This window comes from Convolutriloba macropyga, chromosome 8 (assembly GCF_964194025.1).
Source record: "Convolutriloba macropyga chromosome 8, txConMacr16.3, whole genome shotgun sequence".
Lineage (NCBI taxonomy): Eukaryota > Metazoa > Xenacoelomorpha > Acoela > Convolutidae > Convolutriloba > Convolutriloba macropyga.
The window spans coordinates 51,807,954-51,821,955 of record NC_134475.1 but is presented as its reverse complement, the minus strand read 5'-3'; the positions used below and the strand labels follow the sequence as shown (position 1 = coordinate 51,821,955).

The 14,002-nt window shown below is 32.2% G+C and overlaps 1 protein-coding gene across 1 annotated transcript in view; it reads right to left on the bottom strand.

Moving 5' to 3' along the window:
• The window catches only part of LOC142345106 (solute carrier family 15 member 4-like), a 44,377-nt gene extending 31,783 nt beyond the window's left edge, over positions 1-12,594 (bottom strand). The window contains exons 1-3 of the mRNA XM_075397192.1: positions 12,325-12,594; positions 7,238-8,097; positions 2,848-3,033 (exon numbers count right to left, since the gene is read on the bottom strand). Of these exons, the coding sequence (XP_075253307.1) occupies positions 2,848-3,033; positions 7,238-8,097; positions 12,325-12,338 (1,060 nt within the window). The 5' untranslated portion in view covers positions 12,339-12,594. The remainder of the gene's footprint in view (positions 1-2,847; positions 3,034-7,237; positions 8,098-12,324) is intronic.
• Between the last annotated feature and the right edge of the window lie 1,408 nt (positions 12,595-14,002).

The following is a 14,002-nucleotide window of genomic DNA, read 5'->3' as shown; positions in this document are numbered from 1 at the left end:
ATAAAGTTGGATAAAAAGAAAAAAACCTCAGCAAGGTTTTGGGTTTAGTTCAAAATCATAAAATCTCTCATTGAAATATCATTTCACAAAAATAAAATTGCCTGAGAAAATTGTGCACCAGTTCACCTGTCTCTTGCTCGTTGACTTTCTAACCTTGTCTATAAACTTATTTTTGATATTTCAATTATCAATAATAATAATAATAATAATAATAATAATAATAATAATAATAATAATAATAATAAAAATAATAATAATAATAATAATAATAATAAGAATAATAATAATAATAATAATAATAATAATAATAATAATAATAATAATAATAATAATAATAATAATAATAATAATAATAATAATAATAATAATAATAATAATAATAATAATAATAATAATAATAATAATAATAATAATAATAATAATAATAATAATAATAATAATAATAATACTAATAATAATAATATTAATAATAATAATAATAATAATAATAATAATAAATTGCTTATGGTTGGTACAGAAAAAACGACTACACAGGTTTGCACAGAAAAAAACTGCTACAGATACAAATTAGAACCGCACCAACCATGAGCGCATTTATAGGTCTGACTGACTTCTTTTGAAGGCTCTCTAGCGGAGAAAAAGACATTTTTGTGTGACTAATAGGGATACAATAAAGTTGGATAAAAAGAAAAAAACCTCAGCAAGGTTTTGGGTTTAGTTCAAAATCATAAAATCTCTCATTGAAATATCATTTCACAAAAATAAAATTGCCTGAGAAAATTGTGCACCAGTTCACCTGTCTCTTGCTCGTTGACTTTCTAACCTTGTCTATAAACTTATTTTTGATATTTCAAACTAACTCGAAATTTGTGTTTCCACTATTCAACAATTTTTCAAACTCAATCGATTGCTGGTTGAAACTTTTTTAGATTTACCATTGAAAACTGTTTCTCTGAAGGAGAGCAAATTTGACAACACAAACACGTGTTTTAAAAAGTATGCAGTTCCTCAACAGTGTAATTTTTATGCTCCTCTCTTACGGAGCCGAGCGAATCAATTTTTCGTTCGTAGAAGATAATTTTAATTCAGCGACTTATTGGTTTTTCAAAAAATTTTCAAATATTTATACGTTTTTATAAATTGCTTCATTCATGAGAAATCCATATTGTAAAATGTATGCATCAAATGTGTGCATCAAAAACCACACCTAGGTATTTGAAATCATTCACATATTCAATAGTGAATTACTTCTCAAAGCGAGAATTAGTTTGACCATTAAAAATTATGTTTTTTTTGTTTTCTTTGCGTTCATAAATAACCTTATTTCTTTTATCCAGTTATTCTCTTGTTCCAGTGTTAATTGACATTTTTTGCACAAATCGGGATTCTTGATTCCCAATTAATAGTTATGTCATCAGCATAGAGTATCATTTTTGTGTCCTTATGCGTTCATTTGATGTCATTAAGACAGATACGAAATAAAATTGATCCAAGGATATACCTTTGAGGTACAACTGATTCTACTACTTGTGCCAATGACTTTTTTGTACCATTTTCTATGTAATGTTTTTGGTTTTTTGGGATACAATTCAATTAGTTCGTTCGTTTCCTTGCGAAAACCCTAACAATAACATTGCTAAAATATTTTATACTTGACAGTGTCAAATGCATTCCATAAGTCAAGGAATGTGCAAAAAGGCGTATTATTTCGGTTTGTCCAAACGTGACGGATTTTTTCAACTAATAGCAATGGCATCAACCGTGCGCCGTATTCGAATAAGTAAAATAACGGCGGTAAAATAAAAGTTGTTGGGTTATATTAACAACCGTCGGCCATTTACGTTATAGCTCCCTACACCTTGCTTAGAAGTTATGTAACCATACAACAGTATACCATAATGTTGGACTAAATTTTCGTGGGAAAAACCCTTTTCATCGGCTCAGATGCGCTGATTCCAATCTTGGAGAGAAAAACTTCCACCCTATTCAAAGCCAATAGCTAAATAAACAATAAATCAGCTGACAACTTCAGGTAGCAAGAAAATTGTGAGCAGCACCCAAATATCAATTCAAGCAGAGGACTCAGCGGATTTCGTTCTTTTTTCATTTTATAAAATTTCAAATGACCGACGAACTACGATAACGTCAAACTAACAGAACTATTGGACAAAATCAAATGAACTATGAAAACAGAAATCACCGTAGAACTACCCTAGTTATGATAGGCCTCAAATCATAAAACAATCTGGCGACAATAGCAAGGTGGTTTTAAACGTGCAGGATTCCTGCAATATATGAAATTGGGCGAAGAAAAAATCATACCGGAAAAAATCTCGAAAGTTAGTTGTGATTTAGCTCCAGATATTTTTATGGCTCGTGTATATTTATTTCAGTTTTGTTATTGATGTTTTCAGCTAGACCAATCACCTCATGTAGCCAGATCAAAATGTTGGGGTTCAAAATCTTGCAGAAATGAAAGAAACACTCATTCTCTATCAAATAGTATATATTTTATTTTTCATTACTAGCTAGTTCTATCCCCAAAAAATACGCCAGCACTTTTTTTAGAATTTGAAAGCGTGCAAAAATTTGGCAAGATTCTTGCAAGATTTCAAATTGCAAGATTTTTTTGGACCAAAACCGATTTTTTCGATTGAGTTCTGAAACCTGTTGATAAGCATTAACTTGTTCCAAATGCCAGGATTGATATCGTGCAAGATTCTTACAAAAATCGTGCACGTTTTGAATCAGCTTGCAAGAGTCTTTGGCTCACCATTGCACCAGGAATTTTGCATGTTGTTCTGAGAAACTCAAAAATGATATCTGGAATAAATGACTGACTCTAACCTTGATAATCCAAGTGCTTCTTTTTAGTCTCATGTGAGAAGAATTTGACGATGATTCCCAAGACAGTAGGGGCGAGGTCCTTCTGTTTAGGTCTGTAGTAATACAGTCTCTTGCCACCCAAAAAGCAGAGAAAGGAAATGATCAAACAGGCTAACGAGACTGTGGCCGAGTAATCGTACTCGTGCTCTGAAACAAGACGTAGTAGTACTCTCACAGCAACCGCAGTTACGCCACTGTTGAGGAAGTGATAAAAAAGATATTTTTTTTAAAAAAAGGAACAAAATTCCAATTCCTTACAAAAAATATTTGATCAAAGTTGAAATCGAAAAAAAACTAGGAAAAGCTAACATAATTGGAGAACCTTTGGTGTAATGTACGTTCGGCAATTAAAACGTGACCTGTCTATCTCAATACTACCATAATGAGGAGTTATTATTCTGTTGAGGAAATAAATTGTTGTGATTTTCTTCGAAATTGTTGTGAAGTTTTTTATTTGAAGAAAAAGTTGAGGCCAGCCTTCTTTATACAAATTGGAGTCAATAGTCAAAAATGTATTTAATAATAGTTTCACAATTCATATACATACATGAAGGCGACGTGTGAGAGAGCCCGTGTTGAAAAGAGTCGATTTGGAAGAGAATCGAATATTTGTTGACAGATTGTAACGATAATTACGGAGACGTTTCGGAGCCGATTAAAAATGCTTCTGAAATATTACTGCAAAATACTCAACCAATCATTAACCGAGTATTTGAGAATTGAAATATCATTGATTAATTGCAACAGAAATTGCAAGCAATTGAAAAAATATTTATAGCAAAATTTTTGCGGGCAACGGCCATGTCTTGGTGGCTCATCAGACCCTCTGCTTTTAAAATTAAGTTAGATTTCCACGATTTTTTATTGTTCCGACCCTCTTGAGGGGGGAGGAACTATATACTCAAATGGGTTTTTTTTTGTTCCGTGAATTTTCGCCGCTCGATATATTCATCGTAGAGAGTTGAGACTGGTATCATTAGAAAGCTCGTCCAGCGTAGAATATGGAATTAAAACGATTTTTTTAATTTTCGTTTTCTACAGGGAGTTATCGATGTTTAAACTTCTGAGAAAATAAGAGTGAATTCACGTTGTTTTTATTCACATTTTCCGGAATTTTTGCCTAAATTTTCGTCAATTTTGCTAAAATTTGTTATAATTTTTAAGAATAGTGTCGTTGATTTTATTTTTGAAGACAAACAAGCACTGTTGATTGTTTTGATTTAATTTTTTTGGTCAAAAAAACTGGATAAACGTTTCAAAATTTAGCCTTTTTCATCAAAAACAGCACGAAATAAGCTACTTCAGTCCACTTTGATTAAATTTGCCGACAGTACACCCCCAAACAACACTCATACAATCTTTGTAGACTCAGAGGGGGGCTATTTCTACTTCAGAGTCCGCTGAGAGTTCACTGTAGTTAAAACTTTGCCATTTTTTGCTAACTTTACTAGTTGATTATCAAAAATGCAGAATTTATTTTGAGTTTTCAACTAACAAATTATCTATATCTACAACAGTCGAAAAATCAATTGTTCCTAACGGACAATAAGTATTAGCAGGAGTAGTTTTGAGCCATTCTTGGACTGTTACAATCCAAAAAAATCGGGTTGTAATCAGTCGGTCTTTTTTTTTTAAGAAAAGACTTTTTTTAATAATAAAGAACAGAACATATCAAATCAAAGCTCAGGAGTGATAGGACCAACCAATTCGCTTGCTAAGAATCTCCAAGCTAATGCATTTAGTTTTTTAATTGAAAGTTTATGGTCGTTTCTTTTAAAAATAATAACTTTTATGACTTTTAAATAAATAATGGCTTAACTAACTTTTCCTCTATTTTTTTCTTAATTTGTTCAACTTCCAGCTTAGTGTCAGCAAAAAAAGAACTGCTTCTTCTTTCTACTGATTTAACATTTATTCTCGGTTGCAGTTTTAAGCCTGAGGTTATTGTTTTCTGGCTTTAATACTACAAGATTTTAGATTTTTGTTTGTTTTGATATTTGCCAGTTTTTCACGTTTTCTAAATTTGTCACATTATCACATTCTTTACAGTTCTCATGTCAACTTATTAGCATTCAAAATAAGGCACAATTGGACATATTAAAAACCTGAAAGATATACATCATCGTTTTAACGGCCTCGACGCCTCTTTCTTGAAGAAATCAATTGAATTTTTTAATTTTGTCTCTAACTGTCATTTATACTTTGTCGTTTCGGTCGTATGAATTTTCCTGTATAGTGATAGCTTTCATTGGCTTTACATGGCAGAATAGAAGAACCGATATTCTGATATTAGTAGATAGCTGATGGCTTTCATTACTTTGAAAACAATCGTTTTCAAAAATTAAAAAAAAACTTTTTAACTTCGCAATTTTGTTCTTTTTATGTTTCTTTTTGTTACCTTATCTCGTTAGTTAATTACAGGTCAAATATGACATTATGGGTGTCAAAGGAATAAAAGGTATTGGTGTCCCAAGATCTTTTTTTTAAAGAATTTGTTATGACCTTACTGGCTTCGACACCGGTTTTTCACAAAAAAAAAGTAAATTAATTTGATTTTTGTCAAATTTGACGTTCTTTTTGTAGATGCAAGAAATATTCTGGATAATAACAGGTCTCGAAGGCTTCTTTTTTATGAATAAACAACCCTATTTAAATAGCTCTTTTTGTAATTAATGCCTTTCATGACATTGAATGTAATTTTGTTTCGAAAAAAAATTAAAAGGATTAGATACTTTAGCACTTCGCTTTTTTGTCTACTTGTTACCTAGTCTTACTAATGAATGGACACGTACTACGTTATAATTGTTTTAAGAAGGCGTAATCAAATATATTTTGAGTGCCAAAATTTGGCTTGACGGTTTTGACAGCGTTTTCAATTGGAATTTTGTTTGTTCTTTGTTGTTTTTTTAGCCGCTTTAAAAAATGAATAAGGACAGGTCCTAATGCACTTCTATAGAAGCAATGGTAATCGTTAATTTGTGGTAATATTAATTGATTCCTAATGGTATTTATTACTTTGAAATTAACTGTTTCAAAAAAATAAATATTTTTTTACTTTACTGTTTTTGTTCTTTTTTGTATAATTGTTACCAAACCTTTTTATGGACTGGTCGCATATGTTTTCTGGTGATTTATAAGTTATTTTTGTTTAGTTTTAGGTTTATCTGACGGTATGTTGACTTTGTTATTAAATTTAGTTTTTAAGGGGGACATAAATTTTTTGATGTAATTAATGTTTGTTGTTGTTGTTGTTGTTTGATTTTGCTGTTCGTCTTGACTCGCTTCCTTAATATTGACATATTACAGCAATCTAATGCATCAATTTTTACTCCACTGAGTTATTTGCTTTGGAGGCTATCTTATCGTTCATACAGAATTTTTTGAAAAAGTCTTGGGCTTTTTTGGGATTCGCAAAAAATAATTTTTGGGTTTTTCTATCTGTTCCTCATTTGGTAGACAATTATGCCAAAATTGTGGATGGGCGGGGTCGGAACCTTATGTGCCATTGCACATTACCGAGCCGCCTTGTTTAGTTCAGCTCTCGTACACGTAATCATACAAGATACAATATATGACGAACTTAAATGACATTTTTCAAGATTTTACTTGCTTTATGCGTTTTCATTATGATTCTTTTCATAATAATCCACGTAAAATGTTTTTTTAAGTTGTTCAGATTGCTCAAACAAATGATGCATATCAGTTAAAAATGTTTTACTGCATCGATTGGAAACAAAAAAAGAAAAAAAAAATACTATAAACAATTGCGTTTTTCGTTTTTTAACAAAGAAAAACTGGTACAAGAGCTTTGCATTTTAGATCGTATTAAAAATTGTTTTAATTAATTACATTTTCAGTTTCCTGTTTTTACCAAGTATTACAGGCCGTTTTTGGGGCAAAAAATTGCTAACTAATTAGAGTTAGAACTATTTAGAGTTGCTAACTATTTAGAGATAGAAATAATTCCAACATACTGGACAAAAAAACTGTTGGAAGAGAGTGCAGTCTGTTTCGGTCATGCGTTCTGGCAGATATAAGTGCGAAAAATTGGATTCAAATTCCATAAAATACAAACACTTCTGCGGGCAATTTCAATGCATAAATCTTTTTTTCAACGCTTTTCACTTTTTCTACTCTGCTCAGGATCATCCCAGCCAATCACTTTGCTTTTTTAACAAGCAACAAGGGATGAATAGTTTTTGCCTACTGGATGCAAAAATTCCATTCGTTTTTTTTTCGTTTTCGCCTAATATCCTACGCCACATCTCCACACTAGTAGAATTGAAATTCACGACCGACAGCAGAGAAAAAAAACAAATATGAAAAATGGGCCAAATAGCATTTCTCTTACTTTGATCGTATTTGGAAACTATTTTGATGAGAGCGTAGTTCAGCATGTAACAGCTGATAACTCCACCCAATTTGTTGCACCAGTAATAAACATGGAAGAATACTGGAACCTTATTCAGATTTGTGGCTTGATCTGCACCAAATATGAGAATATTTCCAGTATAAATCCCAGATCCAAAGCCAATAACACAAAGCGAAACCACAATAAATGGTGCGCAGTATTTTCCAAAATTTGGATCTATCTGGCTAACAATTAGGAAGCTCGCGAAAGAGCATTTGTTACCGTCAAATAACTGGAAAAAGACAAAAATTGCGTAACCAACCATGTATATTACGTAACCTGAAATAATTACTTTGAATCGTTCGAAGTAAGTGTCTGTAAGGCATGTTGCGATAAACGCGGCAAAGTATTGTAATACATTAACCAAACTTATGACGTTAAAGGCCACCAAAGTGCTCCAGCCGTAGGGCTTTGCGTCAACCACGGGGATGAAAGAATAAATTGCGGTATAGAAAGCACAGCTCTCAAACAAAATTGAAAGCGAGATCAAAGTTAGGGCTAATTTTCTTCGCCGTTTTTCATCTGAAATAGAACTGTATGTGGCATCGTAAGGTAGCTGCATAAATAGATCCCGAACAACCGTTTCTATGAAAGTCGTCGTTCCTCGAGGTCGATTCCCGAGAGAGTATGACTCCAGCTCAGACATGGATTGCGTCTTCGATTCTTGCTGGGCTTGGGAGTGTTCTTTTTCATTTATGCGGGAGTTGATGACAAAAGACGCCGAAGGTTGTCTCACAAACTGGGGCGGTTGAATACTACCCATTTCGATAATTGAAACAGGTTTAATCTTGTCCGTGCTGCTAGATTCAGAGGATGAGGTGGTAGGAAAGATAATAATATTGACGCAAGATCTTGCAAGAATCTTGCAACGTAATAGAAAAGCTTGTAAAATAACATTCCGGATTTTGGATCCTGCAAGATAAGCGTAATTTGAAAGAATCTTTCAAGACCTTGCAAGTTTGGTTTTAAAAAGTGATTGTTTCAATGTTTTTAGTTATTTATACAATGAGACCCCGTAATATGCGTTCGTACATAATGTTCCGATCCTGCTCATCCTAGTTTTTGGCTTGATTAAGCACCAAATGAAGCTATTTCAAACTATTTTTTTTTCTTCATTTCACTTAGTGGAGAACAGTTGAAGTGATCAAAATTTTTTAAGAACCAAAAACCAGCTAATGAATGGCGGAACTCAACTGAAAAGTCATTATTTGCCTTGGCACGTTATCAGATGGTCATTAGAGAAATAGCGAAGGACAATGGAAAAAACATAGGAGGACAAGTCCTGAAATACAATTCAAAAAATTGAAAGAAAAACTCAGACGTACTCTACCTGACCAGCAGATCAACTGAACAATTCCACCCAGAACACAAAAAAATCATCTCAATAGTTGAGAAGTTAAAAGAATCAAAACTTAACAAAATATACTGATTGCTAAAACTCGAAGCTTTCAAACCTATGGCGAAATTTTCTCGCTTTAAAAAAAACCTATTTCAAAAATTTGTTCAAATACAATTTTTGTTTCTGAAATCGGCCCAGTATTATATCTGCAAGACCTGAAGAATATTCTTTGGCCCTTGAAGATCGATGATTAACTCGAAAATGACAAACAAATTTAAGAAAAAAAATCAATTGCAAATTATCACAAAAGTTACTGAAAATCGTTACATAAGTATCTTCAGAATCATTTCTATGTCTCTAGAGGCTATCCAGTAACCCAATTTTAAGCTTTAAAAAACTCATTGGCTCATAGATCGATAGGCAATAATTTTTAGAAAAAATTTCAAACTTCAAAAAAAAAAGTTTGTTCCATTAAAATGTTGAAAGCCATTCAATTACCCCCTAGCATTTAACAATTATTTAATAACATACAATCAAACACTGGATCAGGTTAACTGTCTACTGAGACATGAAAACATAAAATAAAATACAAAGGTTTTGAAAAAACTTGAAAAAAAATTGCAAATTTTATCAAAAAACTTCCAAAAGTCGAAAGTTTAAATTGTTGAAAACAAATCCATTGAAACTAAAAACCATGCAGTAACTTTTTATCAGAACGTGGAATAGGTTTTCTCGCACTTGATAATGGACGAATATCAAAAAATGACAAAAACTTTAGGAGACCTCAAAAACATTGCAGATTTTATTTAAAAAAATGTTAAAATTCGAGACAATAAAATGTTAATAACCATTCCATTGTTACTAGAAACTATGAAGTGCCCTATTAACAAACCTCAAAGCAGATTGGCTGGTCCTTGAAGCTGGAAAAACTGAAAAACTGATGAAAATTTTCAAAAACCTGAAAAGCTAATTTTGTCCAAAATATTTCTAAAATTTGTGATATTCAAATGTTGAAACCTATTCCATGGCAACTAAAAAATTTTCAGTAACTTATTATCTAACCGTTAATGAGGTTTTCTGGCCCCTGGGACTCAAACAACCTGAATAATGACAAAAAATTTCAAAAAAATATGAAAAAATTGCAAGCTTTGTCAAAAAAAATGCTTAAATTCATGATGGCAAAAAGTTTAAAACCATTCCATTACCACTAGAAACAATGCGGTAACCTATCATCAAACCCGTTATTAAACTCTAGAGGAGGTTTCTGGGCACCTAGAGCTAAAAGAACTCAAAAAATGACAAACATTTTCAAAAAACCTAAAAAAAATTGCAAAAATTAGTATCCTTTCGCGAGTTTGTGTTTGTAGTACCAAAACTTATATCTCATAAAATGGTCACAACAAGCAATTTTGTATCGCAAACAACCTCAATCAACTTTTAAAAACTTCAACCTAAGACTAATCAAACGAAAAAACTCAAAAAAAATCACAAAAACATGAAAAATTGCACCATTTTGAGCCCAAAAACTCCTAAAAATGACCTTTTAACCCTAAAGGCCATCCCAACAGCTGCACCACTATTAGCACTTGAAGGACAACTAAAGCCCACTTTGGGCCTCTAATGAAACTTAATGCCCGCTGGGCTTTACCTGTTTATCCCGTTTTGAACGATCAAAGTCATTGAAAAATGTGTGAACACATCTTAAGAAAAAAACATAGCAGGACAAGTCCTGACGTACAATTCAAAAATTTTCATTGATTAAACAGAAAACAAGACCTAGAACGGACTATGAATGGATTGGAAAATCCATTTAGAAAAAAATTCGATCCAAAAAATCGAAAAAACAGAAAAAATCAAAGTGAATTTGCCGCATGAGAACAAAAAACCACTACCGATAAAGCTAATTTTTGTTCAAACACCGTATTCTCACTCTACTTTAAAATTAGAGCGAAAAAATTTCACGCCGCAAAACCACTCGCTTTTTCGCTCCATTTCCTGTTTCGGCGTGACCAAAATCACTACTCCAATTTGACTTCAAAAAATCATGAAAATGTGTGATTAGATCTTAAAAAAAAAGACAGCGCCCCAATACAATTCAAATTCTTTGAATTGTAAAAAAACACAGCGCACCAATACAATTCAAATTCTTTGAATTGTAAAAAACGCAGCAGTACAAGTCCTGAAGCACAGTTCACATACATGGGAAAGGTTAAGGCATCATCATCAACCTCTTTGAAAAAATTAATTGATAGTTAACAAAGCATGCGCCAGAAAAAAAAAACAAAAACATAAAAATGATAGTTTGCGGTTTTTGTTTAGAAAAAAGTGATACATGAGTCGTCATTAAATGCTGAGTTAGCGTTAGAACTACTGTCTTTTAGACAACAATGAGTTTGTCAAGAACACAATTAAAAGCTGATGAGACTTGTTTTTACTGATGCTAACAGGAAAACAAAAATGAAACAACAAACAAGCGTAAATCTCAAAAATTTTTATTGATAATTTTAGAACACAAATACTGTCAAATAGATCATGTTGCTAAATAAGAAAAACAATAAACAATTAATATATGGTTTTTTGCAGATGTGACTAAATTAGACTAAATTACAGAACAAAAAAAATATGCGGATATGCGGATACAAAAGAAGTCATTGAGTTCATATGAAAAAACAAATGTTGTCAAAGTTGTCAAAAAAGTTAAATATGGACTAAAATCATTGAATTGAATCAATTAGTTTTTTTATAAGTTGAGTCAATGAGAACTGTCGCTATTAAAACTGTCACAAAAGTAACATGAGATAAAAAGGGGGAAAACTCAGAAAAAAATCCAAAAAAAATTGAGAACGCATAGAGGTAAAATAGTAACAACCAAGCGAAAAGAATAAACCGAAAACATAAAAAAAAAATTATGCCGCACTGAAAATCATTTAGGACCATTTCACTGTTCAAATGAAACAATAAGATATCAAAAAAGACCCTAAAAACTCATTATAGCAAGTAAAAAACACAAGCATAAATTGCAAAAAATAATTATCCATTTTTTGTTTGATTCATTGATTCAGACAATACCATTGACGCGCATTTAGAACAATTGTTTCAGTTTCAGAGCAGAAATTTCTGAAATTACTTGATGAGCAGTGCCGAAAATTGATCCAATTTAATTTTAAAAGTTATATAACGGAAAAATGTTTAATCTAATTTATTAAATTATCACAAAAAAATTTATCTTTTTTGGTCAAATTTGGGTTTAATTTAGCAAAAGCCCGGCAAAATATCAATCTAACAAACGCACTTAGGAAGCGGATGTCAAGTAGTTCCATTTAAGTTTACCTGGTGTTGACAATAATTAAAACATCGATAACTCCTCAACAAAGGGAAACTAAAGAAAATTTTTTATTTACCTAACCTATGCTCGATGAGGTTTTCAACGATTAAATTCATATCAAATATATTGATCGGCGAAAATTGACTGAGCAAAAAAAATCAGTTGAGCATATAGATCTTACCGCCATTAAGCGGATTCGGAACAAATATAAAAAAACATCAAACTGAACATCGGCTACTACTTTTTGTGGAACAAACCAATAACAACAATATTTTAGAACTATACTTATCAATTTGTCACAAAATCAATTTATCGAAGTTAACTTTTTGTTCAAAATTAGGATTAAGTCACCTACCACCTCACCTAGGTTCGTTCATGCGCGCCACGATTCAAAATTGTTCCAGCCATCTTCGTATTACGATATTATAATTTTTAATGGAATTCTGGTTTTACAATAGCCGTCAATTGTTTTTGAATAAACGTGATGATATTGCAATGCAATGCTTTGTCTTCTCATTCAAATAGGATAATCTACCAAGTATCGACAGAACGGTAAACAACAATAACAAATTCGATTTAGTAAGTAATTAAGCAAAACTGAGTTTGCCTGATAATTATTGGCGAAAGATTCTATGCGAGCAGTTATTTAACTATGTAAATATGCTTAAAACCTTTTATATTTACCAATGTCCATTCCAAACAGAACATTAATCGGTTGACATTTAAAAAATGAGGAAGTTATATTTTATAAAGCGTCCCGCTTTTTTACCCCTATAAGTTTCACTCTATAAGACACAAACGAGACCGGTTATTTCAGCCCTCTACAGTTCTACCTCGATTTTATTAATAGCTCTCAAACGAAGTTTGTAGCAATTATATTAATCCTGTCGGTCTTTTTTATGCGATTTTTCGCTTGACCGATTTTTCGTCTGACGCTTTTGATTTTCGTCCTCAAAAACGGGATAAACAGTTAGCGCCTCGCGGTCATTAAGTGCCCTTAGAGCCTTTCAGCTCTGTTTCAGCTCAAACTGCTTTGGAGACTTATACTTATGGTGTGAAGGGCGGTTCTTAGAGGTTGAAGACACCCCCACTGTTGACACCCCTCCCACTACTGCCCCCAACCCCCCCTCGTGGATACTGACAAACCACCGATCTTCTTAGAGGTTGAAGACCCCCCCACTATTACCTCCCAACGCGCTGTTGCCCCCACCAGACTGTTGTCAACCCCATCCCCCCCCCCCCCCCCCCCGTAGCTAGCTAGTGAGGAACAACCGCTAATTTTCACAATTTTTTTCAAGCTTATTGAAAATTTTTGAGTTTTAACAGCCCTAAATGTCAAGGAATCCAATCTAGGGTTTGACAATAGGTTACTGCATAGTTTCCTGTGTTAATAGAATGGTTTCACCATTTCAACATCGCGATTTTTTGCATTTTTTTTGGCAAAACTTGAAAACTTTTTCAAGCTTTTTCAAAATTTTTGTCATTTTTTGAGTTTTAACAGCCTCAAGAGCCGAGGAGTCTCATCTAGGGTTTTTTAATAGGTTAAAATATAGTTTCTAGAAATACTGAATTCTTTTTTTTTCAAAATTTTAACATCAAAATTTTTTGCATTTTTTTGACAAAAATAGCATTTAAAAAAATTTTTTTTGGTCATTTGTTTTTATTCAAGGTTTTTCAGCCTCAGGATTCAGAAAACCTCCTTAAGTGTTTGATAATAGGTTGCTGCATAGCTTCTAATGATAACGGAATGGTTTTCAACGTTTTAAAATCACGAATTTTAGCAGATGTTTTATAAAACTTGATTTTTTTTTGAAATTTTTCAAAATTTATTTTCATCATCGAAGTTTTTCCAGCCCCTGGAAGAAAAAACCTCCCATAGGCTTTGATGATACGTTACTGAAAAATTTTTACTGGCCATAGAATAGTTTTCAACTTTTATTTATCACAAATTTTATCGATTTTTTTTAATAAAACTTTCGATTTTTTCAAGTTTTTTTGAAAGTTTTTGTCATTTTATAGGTTTGTCTAGCCTCAAGAGCCA